The 23,853-nt window shown below is 34.1% G+C and overlaps 2 protein-coding genes across 5 annotated transcripts; one reads left to right on the forward strand and one right to left on the reverse strand.

Moving 5' to 3' along the window:
* Positions 1-1,145: 1,145 nt before the first annotated feature.
* On the reverse strand, positions 1,146-5,059 carry LOC131955769 (uncharacterized). 3 transcript variants are annotated; one of them, XM_059320024.1, is made up of 5 exons: positions 5,012-5,059; positions 3,802-3,897; positions 3,668-3,678; positions 2,254-2,520; positions 1,146-1,317 (listed from the first exon to the last, which is right to left on the reverse strand). In XM_059320024.1, the coding sequence occupies exons 2-5, from the start codon at positions 3,861-3,863 to the stop codon at positions 1,163-1,165; spliced, it is 495 nt and encodes a 164-aa protein (XP_059176007.1). In that variant the 5' UTR covers positions 3,864-3,897; positions 5,012-5,059; the 3' UTR covers positions 1,146-1,162. The 3 variants fall into 3 exon arrangements, with proteins under 3 accessions (XP_059176007.1, XP_059176004.1, XP_059176005.1); XM_059320021.1 differs by having other exon boundaries at positions 5,007-5,056; XM_059320022.1 differs by lacking the exon at positions 3,668-3,678 and having other exon boundaries at positions 3,791-3,897; positions 5,007-5,056.
* Positions 5,060-6,010: 951 nt separating this feature from the next.
* LOC131955764 (ubiquitin carboxyl-terminal hydrolase 20) lies at positions 6,011-22,461 on the forward strand. Of its 2 annotated transcripts, none has more exons than XM_059320009.1 (22): positions 6,011-6,113; positions 10,744-10,847; positions 11,190-11,259; positions 11,353-11,466; positions 11,783-11,861; positions 12,075-12,242; positions 13,294-13,536; positions 13,848-14,073; positions 14,172-14,263; positions 14,597-14,769; positions 14,879-14,983; positions 15,112-15,157; positions 15,265-15,376; positions 15,842-15,871; positions 16,095-16,160; positions 16,429-16,555; positions 16,851-16,911; positions 17,000-17,105; positions 17,310-17,391; positions 17,601-17,709; positions 17,860-17,959; positions 18,249-22,461. In XM_059320009.1, exons 2-22 carry the CDS (start codon positions 10,748-10,750, stop codon positions 19,511-19,513), a joined length of 3,474 nt encoding a protein of 1,157 aa, XP_059175992.1. In that variant the 5' UTR covers positions 6,011-6,113; positions 10,744-10,747; the 3' UTR covers positions 19,514-22,461. The 2 variants fall into 2 exon arrangements, with proteins under 2 accessions (XP_059175992.1, XP_059175994.1); XM_059320011.1 differs by having other exon boundaries at positions 6,011-6,050.
* The last annotated feature ends 1,392 nt before the right edge of the window (positions 22,462-23,853 follow it).

A 23,853-nucleotide genomic window follows, 5' to 3' on the forward strand; every position in this document is an offset into this window, starting at 1 on the left:
AAAGTAATTTGTTTCAAAAGGACAAAAATATCTCAACACAATAAAAGAACCTCAAGTTGTGTATTGATTTGTCTAGTGCTAAAGTAATTTGTTTTAAAATAACAAAACTCAACACAATGAAAGAACATGAAGTTTGTGTATTGATTCATCTAGTGCTAAAGTAATTTTTTTTTAAATGACAAAACTCCAAGTTGTGTATTGATGTATCCAGTGCTAAAGTAATTTATTTTAAAATGACAATAATCTCTCAACACAATAAAAGAACATACAGTTTGTGTATTGATTGATCTAGTGCTAATGTAATTTGTTTTAATATGACTAAACTCTCTCAATACAATAAACGAACATGAAGTTTGTGTATTGATTCATCTAGTGCTAAAGTAATTTGTTTTAAAATGACAAAACTCAACACAATCAAAGAACATAAAGTTTGTGTATTGATTTGTCTAGTACTAAAGTAATTTGTTTTAAAATGACAAAACTCAACACAATAAAAAAAACATAAAGTTTGTGTATTGATTGATCTAGTGCTAAATTAATGTGTTTTAAAATGACAAAACTCAACACAATAAAATAACAGGAAGTTTGTGTATTGATTCATCTAGTGCTAAAGTAATTTGTTTTAAAATGACAAAACTCAACACAATAAAAGAACATAAGGTGTGTGTATTGATTGATCAAGTGCTAAAGTAATTTGTTTTAAAATGACAAAACTCAACACAATAAAATAACAGGAAGTTTGTGTATTGATTCATCTAGTGCTAAAGTAATTTGTTTTAAAATGACAAAACTGTCATATTACAATTAAAGAACAGAAAGTTGTGTATTGATTGATCCAGTGCTAAAGTAATTTGTTTTAAAATGACAAAACTCAACACAATAAAATAACAGGAAGTTTGTGTATTGATTCATCTAGTGCTAAAGTAATTTGTTTTAAAATGACAAAACTGTCATATTACAATTAAAGAACAGAAAGTTGTGTATTGATTGATCCAGTGCTAAAGTAATTTGTTTTAAAATGACAAAACTCAACACAATAAAATAACAGGAAGTTTGTGTATTGATTCATCTAGTGCTAAAGTAATTTGTTTTAAAATGACAAAACTCAACACAATAAAAGAACAGAAAGTTTGTGTATTGTCTAGTGCTAAAGTAATTTGTTTTAAAATGACTTCCTCTGGGCCGGAGAGCAGGCGAACCAGAAGAGACGGACGTCGAAGGGCAGATAACCGGATAACGTTACCCGGATGTTGAACCCGCTGGTGGTGACATCTGTTGGCTCTACTTGCACGTTGGTCCCCAAAACAAAGTTGTTTCCTGGGGATCACACAATTTATTAACTTAATGATCCCAGGTCACATCCCAATTCGAATTAGTTTCCAGGGGATCACAAAATGTATTAACTTAATGACCCCAGACCCCCAACTTAGCCTATTAGCCTAATGACTCCAGACCACAACAGTTTTATGACGACCCCAAAACATCTAATTAACATAGGTTTGATTAAAAAATAAGTAATTATATGGGGATCACAATATTTCTTATCTCTAGTAATAATCCCGTGGGGTCACACCTAGTATAGATATATTGCCTGAGGTAACTCATTAGAGCATTTCTTACGCTTTAATAGTCTACAGCAGGGGTCTCCAAACTACGGCCCGCGGGCCGGATGCGGCCCGCGAAGTCCTCTCATCCGGCCCGCGGAGATTTTTTTGTCCGAGGAAAAATCGTTTGTTGGTGATGGCTGAGGAACTCTACCCTGAAAAATCAAAGTCATGCCTGAAAGAAACTGGCCCCCGAACTAAAATTTGATAGTTAATGCGGCCCTCATACTGAAAAGTTTGGAGACCCCTGGTCTACAGTTTCATTCATTTCATTATCCGCCCCTTCCCCACCACCCTACGTCCCGCGAATCATTTCCTTCGCCCCCCCCCCCCCCCCCCCCTAAAAAATAAAAATAAATGGTTAATAATTAAGAAAACAAATACTTTAACTAGTGTCAGCGTTATCGCAATTTTCCCTTGCCATTCAGGTGAAAATGTCTGGAAGAAACCCTGCACTTAAATGTTCACAAGTACTTTATAGTCGTGACACAAATGATAACATTACCCTGAAGTTGTTTACAACCACTTAATAGTTATAACACAAATGATAACATTACGCTGAAGCTGTTCACAAGTACTTTACAGTCGTGAAACAAATGATAACATTACGCTGAAATTTTTCACAAGCAGTAATTCAGCCATGACTTACCGTTCAACCCGGAAGTAACAACCGGAACGTCTCTAAAAACGGCGCGAAAGAGAACCGGAACATTATACACTTCCGTTTTGGTTGTGTTGACGACCTTCACATTGCACTCGTTGTAGGCCAGTGGGTCCCCCATGTCGAAGCAGACAGTAATGTTGAGCAGTCCGGCATCGCAGCCGCGGGCCTCTACAGACGACAGCTTGTTGTCCAGATAGTTGAGGTAGTTGTAGATGTAGAGGTTTGGGTCCGTCATCTTGAGAGGGTTGGTGTCTGCCCAAAAGAAACGGTGTGTGTGTGTGCTTACATGTAGATCTATGTGCTGTGAGGGAGAGCGGTAGAGCGCTAGAACGTCCCCGAGTACACCCAGCTCTGATGGGTTCCTAACTCAAGTTAGGGAAAGTAAAGGCGGCTGGGCATAGTGCTGACCACACTATCCCTTTATATGCCAAGGTCACAGAAAGAAGGTGAGCTTTACTTCACTTGCCCCATGGACCGTCAGGTTCGAGAAGGGAACTTGATTTTTATGCTTAGCTTTACGATTAGAGACTGGTACGGATAGGGAAATACCTGGGATTATAATACATCTATGTGAAAAAATTTAGCGATTTCCAAAAGTAGCACATTAAGGGAAATCCTGAAATACGGATAACGAACGTGGTTTGTGCACGAATTGGCATTTTCGAATATTAAAATTCCTTTTTTTTTCCTATCAGAAAAAATATTCAAGCGTTTTCAGCGTTAATGATGGGTAGGTCTTTTTACTTGGTTTAGCAATAAGACACTCAGATAAATTTACCGATGATAAAGTTGTTTTTACGTTATCGTTCTGTGTGTGGACCTGAAAATTCACCGATATGTTTGTATAATGATTGTATAATGATTGTAGATAGTTGATGAGAAGACCGATCTACGATACGACAGCTCAGGGTCCTGACACATGCGAAGATAGAAGAGTGGAAGGAGGTGGTGTAGCAGACAGCCTATAGACGGTAGAGCAACATCGACGACAGCCCACGAAAGTAATCTGTGAATGTTAGGTGGATCTACTTACACTGGTTCGCCCATTTAGAGCTCACTGAAATAATCTGTGAAAGTTAGGTGGATCTACTTACACTGGTTCGCCCTTTGAGAGTAGACTGAAATAATCTGTGAAAGTTAGGTGGATCTACTTACACTGGTTCGCCCTTTGAGAGTAGACTGAAATAATCTGTGAATGTTAGGTGGATCTACTTACACTGGTTCGCCCATTGAGATTTCACTGAAATAATCTGTGAATGTTAGGTGGAGCTACTTACACTGGTTCGCCCATTGAGATTTCACTGAAATAATCTGTGAATGTTAGGTGGAACTACTTACACTGGTTCGCCCTTTGAGAGTTAACTGAAATAATCTGTGAATGTTAGGTGGAACTACTTACACTGGTTCGCCCTTTGAGAGTTAACTGAAATAATCTGTGAATGTTAGGTGGAACTACTTACACTGGTTCGAATGGATGACACCCCACTGAAATAATCTGTGAATGTTAGGTGGATCTACTTACACTGGTTCGACCTTTGAGAGTTCACTGTCCCCAGTAATGTGCAGGCAAAAAACAGATTCCACAATAAACTCATATTTCACGTTGTGTTTGCGTTTGGTTGGTTAGACCTATAAAAAAAAATATATACATATATATATTTATGTAATACCCAACAGAACACATATACAGAACATATAAGTATATTTTATTTTGGACCAAGCTGAACTTCTGTCTAGGCTTAATATGTTTAAGTTTTTAACGACGGAGGATATTCGCAGTATTGTGTGTGCTTATTAATGCCTTTAAGTAAAATAAGAGAATAAAATGCCAAAACCCAATATATAAAAAAAAGCACTGAATTTTAACACTTCAGTGCTGAAACTATTCATTATAATGAGAAAAGATAGGTCTACAAACCCTGTAGATCTAACTAATTGAAGCAGCGAAACAACACAATGTCCTTAACACCAAGCACGCTACTATTTTTTTTTAAGAATATTATCCTTGACATTATTCTTGAACAGCTCTTTCTTCTTCTTCTTCTTCTTCTTCTTCGTTCTTAATTATTAGTGTTGAAGGGGATCGAGATTTATCTGCCAGTGGGTTTGAACTCGAGACTTTTGTTCGAATTTATCAACCATGAGCTTTTGCCGACTCGACCACGCCTCCAACACAATTAAGCGTTACGTGTCAACTGGTTATGCGCCATTGAGGCCATTGACTCCGATTTCAGCCTGCTTTTCTTTTTGGATTTGCTTCCATAGCCTTTGTCCAACCAAGAACAAACTACAAGGAAGCAGTTGTTTAATTTTGGAGTTGTCTCTCCTAGAAGAGTGGCTGTCCCCAGCTAACGAGCCTCATCTGCCCGAGGGTTCGAACTCGAGACTTTTCGGTTTAGCAACCATGAGCTTTACCGACTCGACCACGCCGACATTAGTAATTTTCTTTATTAGTAATTTTCTTAAAAGTAAATTGTTTTATGTTCAAAAGTTATCAGTTGCTTTAATTACTTAAAAAGTAAGATACACTCGTACACCAAAATCGAAGAATTTTGTTTGTAAAGAAAGGCAGTAATAAACAAAAATTGTCTTCGTTTGTAATACTCATACTTTAAATAGAGTAATTAATTTCACCACAATGAATTGTATAGGCAAAAATTTCCATGTGGTATTATTTGTATTATCTAACATACAATACAAGCTTTTATCTTACATACAATACAGAAAAAAAAAGTTACCTTACAGTATGCAGTCACGAGTCAGACGTCGACTTGTTGGCCTTATGAGCGTGTGTCGGTAAAATATCTAACCAATAACTTGACGACTTGCTATGAGATTTAATCTTAAAGATTATAGAATCTACTATAGATCCTAATTAAGACCAATCTCATTTTGTGTTGGGAAGCTAGGTGTAATTATAAGTGATCCGCGGATTTTCACTTCGTTGGTTTGGACGGAAATTAATTGCAGTGCTAGATTTGTATTCTTTTAATAATGAATTGTAGTGTGGGCATTTTTGACAAGAGACAGGATAATTTATGTAGGAGTGAATACAGGAGTGGGGTGTAGGAATTGATGCAGCTGTGTTGATGAAAGAAGGGGTGTAGGAATGGATGCAGCTTTGTTGATGGGAGTGGGGGTCGGGGTGTAGGAATGGATGGAGCTCTGTTCATGAGAATGCAATTGTGCCTATGCATTAAATACACTTTTTTCTAGTTCAACTATCTTGGGGGTCTGCCAAAAAAAAAAATTACCAGCGACAGGCAAAAGTGGAAAGAGCTTTCTGTTTCGGCCCAATGTGACGCTATTGAGGTTAAAGTTTAAAGGTTGGTTCGTTGGCGTCACTTGGTCTGGTGACACACTGTTCGCTAACCCAAGGTGTCACCCGTCATACCCACTCACCTCACCTTACGGATGGTGTCACTCTATTTCTAACAATTTATACTAAACTATTAAACTAACTCGAAAAGTATAATTTCTCATTTAAATTAGTTATATTTCGTTTGGCTAATAATTTTGATAATCACCCACTATATTAAATTATATAATATCTCATACTTTTGTAGATATTTATATCATTCTTTTATAACTTAATTTTTTTTTGTCTACGTTGCTAAGACGAGCTTCCTAAAAAACTATTGAAATAGACGATTTGAAAAAAGATCTGATAGGTGTACTAAAATTAAAATCGGAACAACAGCCATTTGCTGCGACTCTGTCATCTGTCGGGATAGAACGGAAGTAGAAAAATAACAGAAAGTGCAGTTAGTCTAAAATAAGAAGTAAAAAAAATGTTCTTGTGATATGCGCTTTGAACAGTCTCAAATTCTGTTATTTTAATAACCGTATGTTGTTATTTTTCTTTTCTTTATGCTAGGTTTGGTTTATCGTTTATAGAAATAATCTTTTACGGTCATGAAACGTCTTTCATTTTCACTCCCCCAGCAGTGCCACTGGACGTAGTGGTGTTCGCATTTTCAAATTTGCAAGTCAAGCATTTGATTTTGAAGCTATGATTAGGCCCTACCCTACTTGTAACTTGTATGTTTTTAAGAATTCTGATTCATAGATCTATAATCAAGTATAGGGATGTAAAATTGTAAATTTTCCCTTTCAAACCTGGCGGTCTATGGGGCAAGCGAAGTAGAGTTCACTTGGCCCGGGTAATCTATCGTTTTGGGTACGTAAAATCGCCCGCGACTAGTAATGTGAAAAACAGGTGACTCCTTAAATTTTAATAATTATTTCACATTTTGAGGAGGATTTATGTTTTTTAAAATACAAAAATGTTTCCTTGTTTCATTTATGTAGGCCTACCCGTTTTTAAACAATTGAATTAAAACTTTTCCGTAATAAATGAAGACTAGCGATGTTTCCTACAGATGCATCCATGCTCATTTACTATAGCAGCCATCTTGTTTAAGTTTTATTTTTATAAGCTTATAGCGCAGATTCAGGGGGAAGCCACTCTATTTTACAAATGGCTGCTGTTTATATAGAATATATAGCAAATCTTGCTCTCAGACACTGCTGTTTAAAGTTAATTTCTGGCCTATAGGCCTATCGATATATTTAGCCATTGATTTAGGTTTATTATTCATTTATCTATAATATTTGACACAAATATATGACAATAAACTCTTATTAAAGCCTTGACAATGAGGTAACGTTTTCGTACATTAATAGCCGCGGGCGATTTTACGTACCCAAAACGATAGATTACCTTCACTTGTTTCTGTGACCTCAGCATATAGATCTATGACGAGTATGACGAGATAGTGTGGTCAGCACTATCAGTGACTATGCCCAGCCGCCTTTACTTTCCCTAACGTGAGTTAGGTACCCATCAGAGTTGGGTGGACTCAGGGACGGTCTACTGACTTGAACCCGGATTCGAACTCGAGACTTACGGGTTAGCAGTCCAGCTATCTACCGCTAGACCACTCCGTGGTAGTAAATTTGATTTATCTGGATAGTTAATATTTTATTAGTAGGCCCTACATCTTAAAAAAAAGTCACAGGAAAAAAAATAAAAAAAGTCAGTTTTTGCTAGATCTAGGAGTCACAGAAAAGTCACTAAGCAAAAATTTTATTGGAAATAAAGTCACAGAAATCTTCAGTAATCTATTGTTTTAGGTACGTAAAATCGTCAGAGTCTAGTAATGTGCGACAAAGTTGCCTCACTGTTAAGGCTTTAATAGAAGTATATTGTGATATATTGTCAAATATTATAGATAATTGAATAATAAACCAAAACCAATGGCTAAATATATCAATATAGGTCAGAAATCAACTTTGAACAGCAGTGTTTGCGATCAATATTTGCTATATAAACTGCAGCTGTTTGTAAAATAGAATGTCTTCCCCTGATTTTCCCGCTATAAGTTTACAAAAAAAACTTAAACAGGATGGCTGCTGAAGTAAACGAGCTTTGCTGCATCTGATGGAAACATCGGTAGTCTTTATTTATTACTGAAAAGTTTTAGGCCTAATGCAATGGACACCAGCAAGTTGACGAGATTCCTTCCATAATGTTGTTGACATGGAATAAAAACATGCTTTTTAGATTTAGACCGTAAAAGAAAATAAAAAATAAAAACTTAAGCCTAAAATTAATTTAGAAATTTTATATTTTTAGAATAAATGCTATAAAAGTTGCAAATCCAGAGAACTTGAAAATAATTTGTTGAGTTTAAGGCTACATTTCTATTTATTTTCATCAAGCCTAAGTTATAACCTGATGTTTCAGTGACTTTCGTAAGACATATTGATTGGCTGTACAGTAACTTAGTGATTGATAACTATATGTTTACAAAACTTTGCAGATCAAGTTTTTAAATAACAATGCAAATTTAAACCCATGACCTAGTTTTCTTTTTTAGCTTACAATGTGTACAATAAAATTTATGGCGGCCTATCCAATAGCAGGATGCCATTGTTTATGTCGCCATTACATGTGAAAACCAAATTGTTTTTGCTTTTTTTTTAAAATTTTTATTTAGTTACTGAAAATATTAAAAACATCAAATACACCCAATCTTTAGTAAAGTCAGAAAAAAACCAGATAGGCAGGATTTTGTAACCATATTAATTGTAACTACGCCGTGCATGATTTTTAAATTAATTTATGGACCTCTCAAATACCTTTGAGACTTTTCTCGCTGGTGTCCATTGTTTATATAAACAGGTAGGTCTAGATGAATGAAACTTTGAAACATTTTTGTAACTTTCAAAACATAAATCTTCCTTAAAATGTGAAATAATTACTAAAATATAATGAGGCACCTTCTTTCACATTACTAGCCTTGGCCGATTTTACGTACCTAAAGTGATAGATTACCAAATCTTCTAAGAAATATTTTGATTTAGCCTAATTGTAGAGAATTATAATATTTTGAGTAGGCTTAAATTGTAGAGAATTGTAACATTTTGTGTAGGCCTATCTATTTATTAATAAGGGGTCATCCATTTATGACATTCACAATTTTTTTGGATTTTGGACCCCCTCCCCCTGTCCACAAAAATCCACTTATTTTCCTTATATAAGTCCATACGCGTCCGCAATAGTCAATTTTTTTGGAAACACCCCCCCCCCCCCACGTGTGGACGTCATAAATGGATGACCCCTAATGTGGGTGGTTTTTTTTTTGGTAGCATAATCATAAAAAATAGGCCTATGTAAAAATACTATATAATATTTTGCACAGCAATCTCCACGTTTGTTACATATTTAGTTGAATACGCTGTAAAAATTTATTATAAAACAAAATATAGGCACATAATTGTGTTTTGCATGAATTTTTGCTGTAGGCCTTTCTTTTGTTGGCTTCTCCTCAGTCGGCCTTGTCCATTCATATTGTTCTCACTCAACATATTGATTTTAAATTAAGATTTTGTAAAGTTATTTTTCTTCCTAATTTTACCAATTTTTTTGCAACGTTTAAACTATATCAATTAGCCTAAGTTAATAAAAACAAAATTTAGGGTCCACTTAACAGAGTTGATCCTGTTCCGTTTTACAAAATTCAATTTATTGCAAATGAAATTCATTTTCATTAAAACAAATATTGTAAAGTCTGTAATGGCAGCAGGCTAGGGATTGTTGAGTGGTATTGGTTGTGGCTGGAATTGAGGCCCTCACTGAGATGAAAAATTTGCTAATCTCACTAAATCTTAATTATTTTTATGCAGGACCATATCAAAATGGCTGCTTTGTCCAATCTTTGTCAAAGAAAATTGAGTTTTTTCTGTTTAAATTCAATAAAAAAAAATGTTCTTGTCCAGCAAAAATCAATTGCATGTGAACACGAAAGAAGTGTAACACTGCCTCAATGGGGATGATATCACTCACTGAGGTGTAGTGTTAAGAAGGGCCGACCCTGAGAGATAACACAACGAAATGACGCTTTTGTTGTTGTTATTGTCTTGGCTCGATTGCAAATCCGTATACAGCTAATTCATGGCTCTATTGCAAATCCGTATACAGCTAATTCATGAACATCAAAGCCATAAACGGTATATAGCCCTAAAACAAATGTAAACAACAATAGGTTATATCGCTGAATTACACTACAAAGTGTAGGCTACGGCCAGAGTATACAATGATGCCAACAAGTATTACAATTACAAATACTTACCCTAACTAGTCCGCAACATGCAGCACTAGTAGGAATAATATAAACAAGTAATCTAAATAAGATACTTCCCCTACTTAGTCTGCAACATGCAGCACTAATATGATAAACAGTAATATAAAATATAATGTACAATACCTTCATTAATAGGTCTACATGACCAAGTTAACCAAAGCAACTGCACCATTTGTTTCATTAGCAGCCTGGGGTTTTTGCTGCTGACACAGATACAACTAGAGGTCACATGGCATGGGAACACTGGGAACATCGCTCACATAAGAGCATAAAAAATACATCTACAGTTGCGGTCCCACATGGGGCTGCAACCAAGTAAATTATAAATTATCCCCCTTGACTGATAACCATGTTATGTGTTACAGAAGAGTAAATTACTAAGACATCTACTAGAAAACAAAATCTTAAAAATATACCCGCCGCAGGTCAAGTTGAATCAATGTGTTTAAAAAATGTATCTTTAGCAACATGAATGACTAACAACGAAAATTATGGAAGTGCTTAATTAAGTCATGTAAGCCATTTTGGTCAAGGGCTGTCCATATTTAGATTTATTTCTAGGCATACATATTTTTAGAAATTTTAACAGAAAGTTTGATTGCATTTATATGCTGCTGTATTTTGGTTTTTGTTTTTTTCAAGTGTAGACAGAACCAAGAAGGTGTTAGATTCTGAACCAAGTAGAGCTGGGATGTTTTTATTTTGTTTTTAGTGCATATGGTGGGAGAAATTAAATCTAAGCATGGTATTGAGCTGCCACATAGGTAGAATTAACACAAATATTTTCTGTCATACAAAATCAAATTAAATGTCTATTTGCTTTTAGAAAAATGTCAAACGCAGAAGGTTCAACTTGTAGCACACCTCAGCGGAGTGCGTCTGGAGAAGATTCGGACTCTGATTATGAAAATGAAAATGTTAGACCAAGAGGTTAGAACTCATTAATTTTTTTACCATTATCTTGTATTTTCAATAACACTGTTTACAGTTTAAAAATTTTGAGCTTTCATTTTATTAAATTTGTATGGATTTTTCTGACATTCTTTTAACTGTAAACAGTTCCTTTTGATGTTCTTAGAAAAGCTTGAAATCACATTACATTTATTTCATATACTACAAAAGTATTTTAGAAATTACATATTACCTTTCTCACAAACTCATATACTTGACTTTTAAATGTTTAACTAGCATATACTTATTTGTACTGATTTGAATTAGTAAAAAGACTTAAAAAGTCTAATGTTTAAATACCTTCTTAAAATGATTGTTTAGGTTTGACAGGCCTACAAAATCTAGGCAACACATGCTACCTGAATTCAGCCTTACAGAGTCTCTCTAACTGGTAATGATTACCAAAAGATTTTAGTTTTTATTATAGTCCAATCACAAAATAATGAGATACATTTCTAATTTGTAACTTGGTATTTTTCTCCAGTCCTCCACTTACCAGGTACTTCTTAGATTGTCCACAACTTATCTTGCCTGACAAGACTCCCATGCTTTCTCGCAGTTACTTAAAACTAATAACAGAACTTTGGCACAAGAAAAGGTAACAAGAATATTTTTTTCTAATACATTTTTTTAAGCTTTTATAATCTGTTCAAGTACAAAAAGCACATAACAAACATTCAGAACAATCCATGTTTTTAAGTTACTGCTGTCTATTCGTTGATAACCAAACTGGACATTATAAGCATATTCTGTTAACAGATTTACGGCAGCACGTTTTCTTCAGTAATTTTGGTCTTAGCAAATAAGATTCTTTAAATGGTTTTCTAATGATATTAGTGATTATTGTTTAGTTCACCTTAAAAAAATTGTATTAGTTTCCTTGTTATTTATATCGTTCAATGTTCCACAATCAGACCAAGCTATGTCGTACCCAGTGGAGTAGTGACAGGAATAAAAGCTGTGCATCCAATGTTTAGAGGCTACACCCAACAGGTTCATAAAAATACTTTCAGATTTTACTATTTATTTAATTTTGTTAAAATCCTTCAGGTTGCTATTTTTAAAAACACATTTTGCAGTTAGAGTAATAATACTATTTATTTTAAAATATTTACCAGCTTAACATTTTTAGAGCTAGATTTTCATGTTCCCGTAGTTACTTTATGTATAGTGCCTGTGTAGTAATGTTTGTTGTATTTTTTGTAGGATGCTCAAGAATTTCTGCGTTGCTTAATGGATCAGCTGCATGAAGAGTTGAAGGTTCCCTACTCTGATGATAGTGAAAGTGAAGATGAAGATGCTGGTGGGGGTGGGAGAGATGATGATGGTTCCAATAATGCTACTAGTGCTGGTAGTGCGTCAAATGAACAGAAAGTGAGTTTTGTGCTGATCTCCGCTGATTTTTACTAGCTTTTATTTATATAAACAGGAGAGCAAAATTTCAGGCAATACTAACTGATCAATTTCTCTGAAATTGGGTATGTGGGTCAAGACCCGATGTCAATGCAATATGACAATAAATTTGACTTAATTCGATGACTAAATTAATTTTTTATGAATTAACTATTTTATTAAATTAGTAGGTAGTATTATCTAACTATTCCACACTATTATATGCGCATTATCATGTTCATTATGTGCGCAATAGTTTTTAGTCATGCAACCCTATTACATTAAAAATTGTTAAGTACTGAAATTTTTTTAGTAAAAGTATCCAATACATATTATAGCGGCCCACGCTTTTCTTTATAGTTATTTAAATAGTAGAGTATTATAATATATTTAAAGAAAATCATTTATTTTCTCCTTTTTAGGCATTACTACATTCAAGTTTGTTATTAAAACGTTTTTATGCATTTTTTTTTACACTAAAGCCACGTGAAATCACAGTAAAATTAATATTAAATAAAATGCTAAATACTTCCATTTCTAGTCAACCCATTACTGTTGTGGTATAAAACTATTTTGCTTCATGTGCAGCCAAGCACAACACATTTTTCAACCACAACTCAAAATTTTGTACAATATATGTGGTGTATTTAGAAAATCTGATTAACAGCTATAATTCAGTGATCTTATTCCAGGGGAGTAAGGAAGGGCTTCAGCCACAGCTCTCCACCTACTTGGCTCTCCTTCAGGATTGCTCTGGCCTGTCTACTTTTCCCCCTGGGGATTCCAGACGAACACTTGCCTTGCCTCTTCCCTTCTCAGGGCTTGCAGATAAACCCCTATTTGCAGGCTTTAATGTCCCTGTCAATCTTTAGACATCTTGTCTGGGCATCTTAAGGATTTGTCGTAAACATGTTTGTATACGACTGTAGCCTGTATTGGACTTGGTAACACACTAGGTCTCAGAGCTATATTGCAGTATTGCCTTAACAAATTATGTTAAAGATTCTTTGAACATTTCTCCTATTTATTGTAGGTATTGTCAGGTGAAGGTATCAACAGAAGGCCCTCCTTTGATTCCATTAGTAGCCAATCAGAGCTGGACTATGAGACATGTGACTCTGGCCTAAGCAGTGAAAGAAGTTCAAACGGTGGACGGGATGCTGGCTCTAGTGATGAGAACAACAGTGACACCAATGACGGCTCTAGGCCAAAGAAAGTTGAGAGGGCAAGAAAGTCTAGTGCTGCTACCTCCCAGGTTCAGGATGGCACAGATTGTGTAAGATATCCTCTTGGTTTTGTAGTATCATACACTTTATTTGCACATGCTGGAACTATTTTTTTTTGTAACTGGTTACATTTGACTAAGCCAGAAAAAAAAAACTAAGGGAAATAATAAGCGGACATCATTTTACAATGTTTTCTCAGTCCAATTTTTTCATGCTTATTATTTCTCCATACTAATAACTTTTTCTATCAAGCTCCCATATATTATTTTGGTTATCTTTTTTCCATAAAGTAGTTTAAATAGCAATTGAATTTTATATTTGATCCTATAGTTGTGTTTTTAATGAAAAATTCCATTATCAGGTTGCCAATACAAAGGAAATGAAAGAAACAGCAAATTTATTAGAAAAGAAAAGTGAATCTGACACCCATGGTCGGCGCCATTCACGCAACAGACCTGTAATGGAAGGAGGTGATTCACGTGAACAAGGGAGCACATCCTATCTGTCAGTACCAGTTAAAGATGTTGAATCTCCAACCTCGCCTCAGCCACAACAAACTCAGCCTCTTTCTTCCCCATCAAAACCCCGTAAGTCTCAATTTTTTCCCAGGAGTTGTTCCAAAAATTATTTGTAATTAACTCACCAAAGTGTGCTAGTTGTCATGGTAACATTTGATCTGTTTCAGGTAAAGTGAAAAATACAAGATTTGAAAGCATAATCTCTCAAACATTTGATGGCAAAATTCTTAGTTCTGTCCGGTGCCTCAATTGTAACACAGTAAGCTCAAATGTTTTTTCCCTAAATATATTTAGAACTGTATTACATGATCTTATTTCTTACAAAGTATTATTGAATATAGTTTATAATTTAAAATAATAAAACTTAGTTATGTTTGAGTAGTTATTGTAGCTTGTTATAATTATTTTGAAAGAGGAAATTAAAATTTATCTCATTATTATTGTAAGGTATGAAACATTTTTTTAAAAATGTTTCAATAGCTTAAAGAACTTTTTATGATGCTCCATTTGAAAAGTGATTTTAATTTCTATTTCTGCTTAATTTGATGCTAGCCGAGAAACTTAAACAAGAAGTCACTTTTGTTTACCTTAGGTGTCCACGACCAAAGAGACATTTCAAGATCTAAGCCTCCCTATCCCTAGCAAGGATCACCTCCATATGCTTCACTCTGGTTACCCAGCAGGGGGTGTGGTACCACCTAAAGGAGGAACATGTGGAGAGGTGCATCAAGGCTGGCTGGCCTGGATGTATACATGGATGAAAAGGTTCTTTATACTCTCACTTTCATAGTACTTAAGGAAGTGTATCCTCTTCTGCTAGAGGAGTTTAAAATGTGTTAAATGACAGAAAGTGTTTGTTTTTCACCACTAACAGTTGGTTTATTGGCCCTACCATCACACTGCAAGATTGTTTGTTGGCCTTTTTCTCCGCTGATGAACTCAAGGGAGACAACATGTACAGCTGTGAAAAATGTAAAAAGTAGGTGGCATGTCATCTTAGATTTTTTTTTTTACTTAATGTATTAAATTTAGATTTTTTAAGTTAGTTATTAACCTTGGCATTACACCTATCTATTAGTTTTCTTAATGTGAATACTGTACATACAGGTTGCGAAATGGATTGAAATACTCGAAAGTACTCCAGTTGCCAGAGGTATGTTTTTTTAATACCAAAGATTTTTTTTTCTTTATCCATTCATCTGACATTTTAAAGTCATTTTTTCATCGTCCTCACCTGTTTTTTTATTGTTTGTTTTGTAGATTCTATCCATTCATCTGAAGCGTTTCAGACATGAGTTTTATTCATCTAAGATCAGCACTTATATCTCATTTCCTTTAGAAGGCTTGGATATGGAGCCCTATCTTTACAGAGGTTTGTTTTTAACTGCTAAGCATATTATTGTTGAATTAAAGATACAAACGAATTATAGTTGTGTAAATACATTTTTAGGATGCAAATTAATATTTATTTTTAATTATTGAAATTATGGTATCTAATTTGCGCTTATCAAAATTACATATAGGCTCATTCAATGTTTCATTGTGATATAAAATATAATTTATAAACATAAAATAACAGCTAAATTATATATTTAAACAAATAAAAAAAATATTTAAAAAAATTGAAATATTTCTTTAAGGAGTTTCTTTTTCATCTTTTTGTGAATGTTATTTCCATGTATACAACTAACCCTGAGTTTTGTCACTGTGTGTTTGGTTGCCCCCCACTTGCCTTATGTTGTGTACAATGCTTGTTGTAGTCAGTCAATTCTGCATTCATTTTAATTCTTTAGTTTTAAAAAATGGAGTTTGTTGAATCACCATTTTTCTTTCCTAGGAAACATCAGTGAATCAAAGTTCCACAAAGGTAGTTTTACTACTATTCTTTGTATAGAATGGAATTGTTTTATTTTTGTCCTTTCCGTTTTTTTTTTATTTTTTTTTAGTGTTTGATTGGCATGTGTATTTTTTTGTTTTGCCCTCTGTTTATTTTTTTTCATACTAACCTTTGTTGGATTGTATTTTTTATTCTTTCCACATTGATTACACTCCACAAAGCAATTAACTCAATCTTTTAACCTTCCCAACAGCCTGTAAAGACGAGGTAACTTTGTATGATCTTGTTGCTATCATTTGCCACCATGGAACTGCAGGAGGTGTGTGCTATACTTCTTAAAATTATTTACACTCAGTTATTTAAACTAATCTTAAGGGGTAAAATAATTTACCTACTTTGAAACAAATTATATTAAGAGTATATTTTTTTAAATGATTGGAAATAATATGTAAACAGTTTGTGTATAACATACTTTCTTTAATTGGAATAGAAGCTTTTTTTTAGATATAGTTTTTTTTATCTATCTTGCCTGGATGAGGTGAGATGACAAGACACCAAGATGTAATAGTTATTTTATTGACCTCCAGGTGGCCACTACACAGCCTACTGTCTGAACCACCTGAATGAGCAGTGGTACGAGTTTGATGACCAGTACGTCACAGAAGTTGACATCAGTCAGGTCCAGAATTGTGAGGCCTATGTGTTGTTCTACAGGTCAGTTGGCTATCGGCAATCATTTTATCTGATAAAGTATTAAATATTTTACACACTTAAAATTTGTTAAAAGTTTTGTAAAAAAACAAAATCAAACTTAAAGTAACTAAAACACTAATCTGTATAATGTCCATTAATATCACATTATATGAACCAAAGCCTTTAATATGTACATATAAAATGGGATTAATACCTTGTTTAATCTAAAGCCACTTAATATATATCTATAATGTGAATATAATTAAACAAAATTAAACTTATATGTACTAAAACCTTTATCGATATTTTGTAAAAGGAAAAGCAATAAAGCTATTGAGAACGTACGCCAAAAGGTTATGGATATGGAGCACAATGAGGTAACTATTGACCTTAGAGCACTCAATAATTTAACTTTTAAAGAAAATCCAGTGTTTTTTGAATTGTGCTGCAACTTTATTGTTTCAGACAAGTATTCTCCGGTTCTACATCAGTAAACAATGGATGAGCCGGTTTAACACTTTTGCTGAACCTGGACCCATCACCAACAAAGATTTCTTGTGTAAACATGGAGGTAATATATACCCTGTTTTATGTCTGCATGCTCCAAGTAGGTTCAATTGAGATTAATAATTTAAACAAATTGTGATTGTAGCAGAACTTGTGCCATAAGATACTTGACAATATTAGCTCAAGACTTTCTTCAATAATTTAAAGATTGGTATGATATACGCTGAAACTAGGTTTTATTAACTGTACCTAATTCTGTGGTGTGCAGGAGTCCCCCCAGGAAAAGTCAGCCTGATTTATGACTTGACAGAGGAAGTCCCACAGTCAACCTGGGAGCTACTCTACAACAGGTAGCCATTTGCCTCTCAGTAAACAACACTAAAATGATCTCATACATCGCTAAGATTAATCAAATCTATACCCCACATTTAATTTCCTGCTGAAATAAGTTTTACCTTTGATCAGGAAGATAAGTGTTGTGTGACATTTTTGTTTATTATTGTATTTTATTTTGTGCATGTTATTCCATGATATAAAGAGCATTTATTTCTCTGTTCAGGTTTGGGGGTGGCCCAGTGTGCAATCACCTGTACACCTGTAAAATTTGTCACAGTGAACAAGAGAAGCTCAGGCAGAGGCAAAAGATGGAGAAGGAGACCTTTATTCAAGTAAGTCACTCAGAGTAGCTTTTAAAATTTGTGCTCTTATTATTTTTTCAATGTAATTAGTAGTTATAGCAAAAAACTTAAGTAGTACTCATAATAAAGTTTAAAAACTAGTTGTTGGTTGTCAATTAACACCTTTACTTTCTCTTGTAGTTAAATGAAGATTTCCAAGAGGAGCACACAGATACTGTCTATGCTATCAGCATGGCATGGTTTAAGGAGTGGGAAGCTTTTGTTAAAGAAAAAACTGATTGTAAGTTTTTGTATAGCCTTGTTAATGAAATCTAACATCTATGTAAGAGAAAAGCTAAGTTTTGTATAGCCTTGTTAAATGAAAGTTAACATCTATGTAAGAGAGAAAACTAAGTTTTTTACAGCCTTGTTAAATAAAAGCTAACATCTATGTAAAAGAAAAAACTAATTGTAAGTTTTTGTATTGCCTTGTTAAATTAAAGCTAACATCTATGCATCAGGTTAAAATCATGTTGAAAATACAAATACATGTAAAGCAAACTAATGTGGTAATTTGTGATAAATTTCAGTACCGCCTGGCCCAATAGAAAACAGCAGGATCATTGTCTTTAAAAATGCTCAGCCGACTCTAAGACAAACCTCAGATTATGGACAGTTATCCAAGGATATGTGGCTGTTCCTGCATAGAATCTATGGTGGGGGCCCGGAGCTAATCATCAGACAGTCAGCAGGGACTTCAGTCAAGCCTACGTCATCTTCACCCACTCCCACTACTGCGGTGACCCAGCCTGTGACGTCCCCACCAGTCCTGTCATCCTCGCCCTCAGGCTCAGCGCTGTCTCAAAGCCCTCAGTCACCGGCTGTCACCACATCACCAGCGACATCATTTGAGACCACAGCATCACAAACTGCATCAGTTTCATCTGTGTCCACATCAACCTCCACTCACCCTCCCTCCTCCAGTACCTCCAGGTCATGTGACTCTGGGTCACCTGTGAGTAATGAGGTTAGAGACTCCTCCTCCACCACACTGGAGAGCCACGTAGAACCAGACACAACAACCACTGCTCTAGGGGAGTCACATGCCCACACCCCTCTGTACAAAGACTTGGAGCCAGACAGCTCTAGTATCCCTTCAGCTCATAGACCTGCACCAAATGAAGACGTTGAGAAAGCTCTTGATCCCAATGACACTGCTGGAGCAGTCTCCACATCCAGTGCAGCCAAAACTCATTCTACCCCATCCTGCACTCTTCAAGCAAATAAAAATGAAAAAAAGTCGCCAGATAAACATGAAACCAAACCAGCCAGAGATACTTCAGCTCAGCCCAAATTATCCCCTCCATCACAAAAGAACACTAACCCTAGAGGACATTCCAAGCATCCACCAAAAGCTGAAGCTGAGAGCGGGGAAATTGTTTCTTCAAGCATATGTAGATCAGCAGAATGTATCAGGCAGTCAGACTCTAGTACATCACTGTTCAAGTCTAAAGCAGCTTCCAGCGACAGCCTACCAGACAGTGGCTTTGGCACAGACCTCAGCTGCAATGATCTGCTGTCTGTTGTATCAGAGACCTGCAAGGCTGGCGGCAGGGAGAAAGTGTCTGCTAAAGAAAGTCTAAGCGATGTTACTAATTTGGACCTACCTTGCAACACCTCTGAAGAATCATCTTTGCTGCCCACTTCGGCAGGTTCTGAGATATCCCAGGAATCAAAGCTCTGTCCCCCCGCGGAGGCTGCTTCAGCTAAAGGTGCTGCACCATATGTTGCAACTTTTGGGAAAGGTAAACGAAGGAACAAAAAAGGCAAGCATATGGATGTAACAAAGATATGATCTGACTGTAAATTCCAGTTGGATGTGCAGTCACTCCCATCTGTGATTTCACTCGTGTAGAAACGTGTACATAGACTTTAGCTAGACACCCTGTTGATAGTGTTGTTCAAATTAAATGACCTCTTCAAAAATGGTTTCATTAGAAATAATACAAGTCTTGTTTTAATCTGACATTATTCTTTTTCCATTTATTGTATTGTTAACTCTGCATTGTTAACATTATAATTTTTATTTCTCCTCTGCCTTTTAAAAAAAACTAAGTCATGTTGTTAAAATTATCTGAAATTTTAAATGTTAAATACATTTTTAGTACTATTGATTTTTTTATTGCTTTCAATTATTGCATTCAAGTTAAACAATCACTCATTGTAATTAATATTTAAAAAATTTGTTTTAGAGTCACACTTTTTAAAATATTTATTGAAGTTTGTTTCTAATCATGTCTATGATAGCTATTCATTAATCCATACATTCATTTATACATACCTATAGCTCATTGTACTTGGTTAGGTCCAATATATTTTGCCATCAATGCTTATATTTTGCATTTTGTTTGTTATGCTATTGTTTTATTGCTTTACCATTTGCTATTTGGAGAACTTCTTTAAATCTGTTGGACAATTTTACAAAATGTGTAATATTTTTGAGACAAAACTTGATGTTTTTTCTAATTTTGATAAACTAAATTAAAATATCTTGTTTAAGGTTAGCTGATGTTCAAATATATTCTAATAAAAGTCCTAAGTGAAGTTTTGTTATTAGAATTCTTCTAATTTAGTTAAGTGAGAGTTAACCTGAGATTGAGCTATGGTAACATTGGCACTAATATAGTTGAAATGTGAATTGTAAAAAAAAACTAAAGATTAATATTCTTAGCCATACTCTTTTTAATAAATGTATAACTTATTTATTAAAGTGAAGTTTTTCTATAATGTATATAATTTTCAGAGCTTGCTTATTATTTTTGTTCTGTTTTCTAGCATTGCAATTTACAATTTTGATGCAATATTTCTTCAATTATCATGTTATTTCTTGATTATCCAAATATGAAGGAAACTGAATCCTTAAATCTTCATATTTTTTCTTTCTTAACTTATACTAATGCTTTTTTGAGGAGGTAGCATAATTAAAATTAATGTGTAACGATTGCGTCAATTTAATAACAATAAGATTTAAAACATTTGCACATAAAAGAGCTAGAAGTCACTTTGGAATGTTTAATGTACAGGTTGATTTGGCTGTTCACAATAAATCGTTAATGCCAAGCCATAATCTTTACATGAGCTCACTCTTGATAATGCTCAAATTTCGATTCTCGTTTCATTTTGTAGCACAATATTCCAGATATAATCTAGTGCCAGTTCATTTTAAAGAAATCCTTGAATATGTACTTCCTTATTCTAAATTATTTAACCAATTTTGTTTTGCCAGTTTTGTTATTTTGTTTTCCTTTAATACTTATTTCATTTAGCAGTAAAATGATAACTTAAGCTGTATGAAGCTACCCTTTATCAGTATAGTTAACTTGTATTATCAATCATAGAAAAACCGTAACTTATTCTAGATGTAGACAATAAAACTTATCAATCATAGAAAAACCATAACTTATTCTAGATGTGGACAATAAAACTTATCAATCATAGAAAAATAACTTATTCTAGATGTGGACAATAAAACTTATCAATCATAGAAAAACCATAACTTATTCTAGATGTGGACAATAAAACTTATCAATCATAGAAAAATAACTTATTCTAGATGTGGACAATAAAACTTATCAATCATAGAAAAACCATAACTTACTCTAGATGTGGACAATAAAACCTGCCTTATTAATGTCTTCTACTACAGTATTGGTTATTTTTTTTATAACAGTCATCATGCATTTAAAAACAAAGTAGCTAGTAATATCTTATATTTTAGTAACATTAAATAAATGAATTTACAAGTACATATGAGTAACCTTTGATAATCTAATTTAAATGACCCTAATTAAGCTAATTAAAAATTGTTTGAATTGTTCTAAGAGGCTGTGTAAATATTGTTGTGATTTGGACACAATCTCCTAAGTGGTATATTATTCTTTTCAATATTTATATATTTATTTCTCTTTACTATAAAACATCCATCTAGTTGTATTTTTTGTTGTGTTTATTTAAATTATAAAAAAAGGATTCATTTTCCCAGCTGATTGGTATAAAATTCAAATCCTAGTTGTACAATTTCAAAAATCTAAAGCTTTCCAATTGAACTTGAGCTTACATCAAATAATAGATCATCTCTATTTCCTACATTCCAGCCCCCAATGAAATGTGTACAATCAAATTTTTTAATTTAGATTTCCCATTGAATCTGTTCAATCGAATTTTGTGTGGTTCCTCCCAAGTTAGAAACTTTTTTCCAATTGTTATAAGCATGTTCTGTCCAAGTATTTTATTTCAATAATCTTACTGTTGGATTCTCTGATGGGTGTGCCATCTGCCCTCTTGAACTATGGTGGGATGGGAAGGCTGAGGTAAAAGTTAAACCTAAAATTGTTTGTTATATTTACATAATAAATCTTGTAGAAAGTTGCTTATTTTTTTCAATTTTGATCCTAATTTTATTTATTGCATAAAGAATTATATTTTTATACTGTTTATGACAAGTAATTTAATTTATATTTAGCTTTATAGGCTGTTGTTTTATTTTGATAATTTCTGTTAAAAATTATGTTGGTACTTAAAAATAAGTTGTACTTTTATTTTTAAAAATATTACACAAGGAAACAGAAAAAGTTTTTTTTTTGAAAATTTGGATTTTTCAAAATAACCTCTCTTCACTTATATTTTTGTTAGAGCTTTTCAATAACTATTAAGCATGTGATTTATTGAAACTTACCTCCACTTAAAAGTTTTTTTGTAATGTTTCATTTTAAACCATCCTGCTCTAGACATATATATATATATATATATATATATATATATATATATATATATATATATATATATACACGCACATGCACATGCAAGACAAAGTGCTAAAGCAGCGGGTGGAATATGTTGTTAAGAAAACTTTGCTCTTAGTTTTATCTGTAAAAGAAACATAACATGCCTCAAATACTTTAGTTTGTATTTGTATAAGTTTGATTCATGAACTTGTATCTTAGAAAGAATTGTCCTGTATGTCACATGTCTTACTATTGTCAGCGTTAAAGAAAAAACTAAATTATCTGAGGCTGATGACTGCAGGGTAGAGGTATACAGATTAGATGTGTTGTAAACATTCTTAATAAATAGAAAACAGCTGGTGAAGAAAATGTTGATTAGACTACATTGTTCTGAAGATCTGTTGTTATAATTTTTTTTTCACAAGCCTAGCCTAGAGATAAAAATAATAGCTTTAATTTAACATTAATTTTTTATCTGTTGTTTGATATGTAAACACTATAAAGTTATATTTTGTTAACTGTGAATTTTCCTCCTGTGATTTTGTTTACTGTATATATATTTTTTTCTTGCTCTAATTTTTAAAAACCTGATTTTACACTGTTTGGTTGGCTTTAATGACGATAGGGTTGGATTGGTTAGGTGATTCTAGGGGTTTGATGGGACAGGTGACCCTAGTGTTGAGATGGGTCATGTGACCCTAGTGTTTGGATGGGTCAGGTGACCCTAGGGGTTTGGGTTGGTTAGGTGACCCTAGTGTTTGGATGGGTCATGTGACCCTAGTGTTGAGATATGTCATGTGACCCTAGGGGTTGGATGGGTTAGGTGACCCTAGTGTTTGGATGGGTGAGGTGACCCTAGGGGTTTGGGTTGGTTAGGTGACCCTAGTGTTTGGATGGGTCATGTGACCCTTGGGGGTTGGGTGGGTTAGGTGACCCTAGGGGTTGAATGGGTTAGGTGACCCTTGTGGTTGGATGGGTTAGGTCTAGGGGTTGGATTGTTTGCTACTGGTGTATTTCTTTTACAAAGTGATAATCTGTAATTGTAATAAATCTATTTATTTCATAAGTATCTGATATCAAGGAAACCTCCTTGCCCAATGTGTAGTGCCTTGTTTTTATTCTGTAGGGTCAACCTCAGAACTTGTTTCATTACTGATGCTAGTCCTGGCGGAATATCTATGCTGTGGGGTGGAAAGGAGGGTGGGGGGTCACGGGATTTGTGTATAATAAATTGCATCCTTATTTGGGGTTTGGTTATGTTATGTAGAGTTAAAGTTGCTTTGAGAAAATGTAAAGTTACTAGTAATGAATATAAAATGTTTTAGAATTCATGTAACATTTACACTTCAGTCTGTATCATGCAATCTTTTTGAGTATTAAGGAACCAAGGCCACAGGTTGGTTATCTTCAC

Source organism: Physella acuta, unplaced genomic scaffold (genome assembly GCF_028476545.2).
Source record: "Physella acuta isolate Inbredline_101_S28 unplaced genomic scaffold, ASM2847654v3 ptg001100l, whole genome shotgun sequence".
Classification (NCBI taxonomy): domain Eukaryota; kingdom Metazoa; phylum Mollusca; class Gastropoda; family Physidae; genus Physella; species Physella acuta.

Excerpts from the sequence above, each read along its gene's own strand:
- LOC131955764 (XM_059320009.1), top strand. The coding sequence starts at position 10,748 with ATGTCAAACGCAGAAGGTTCAACTTGTAGCACACCTCAGCGGAGTGCG. Across the intron at positions 14,770-14,878 it reads ATGTATACATGGATGAAAAG|TTGGTTTATTGGCCCTACCA; the intron begins GTTCTTTATACT and ends CACCACTAACAG. Across the intron at positions 16,161-16,428 it reads CCACCATGGAACTGCAGGAG|GTGGCCACTACACAGCCTAC; the intron begins GTGTGTGCTATA and ends ATTGACCTCCAG.
- LOC131955769 (XM_059320024.1), bottom strand. The coding sequence starts at position 3,863 with ATGAGTTTATTGTGGAATCTGTTTTTTGCCTGCACATTACTGGGGACA. Across the intron at positions 1,318-2,253 it reads TGTTACTTCCGGGTTGAACG|GAAACAACTTTGTTTTGGGG; the intron begins GTAAGTCATGGC and ends TGTGATCCCCAG.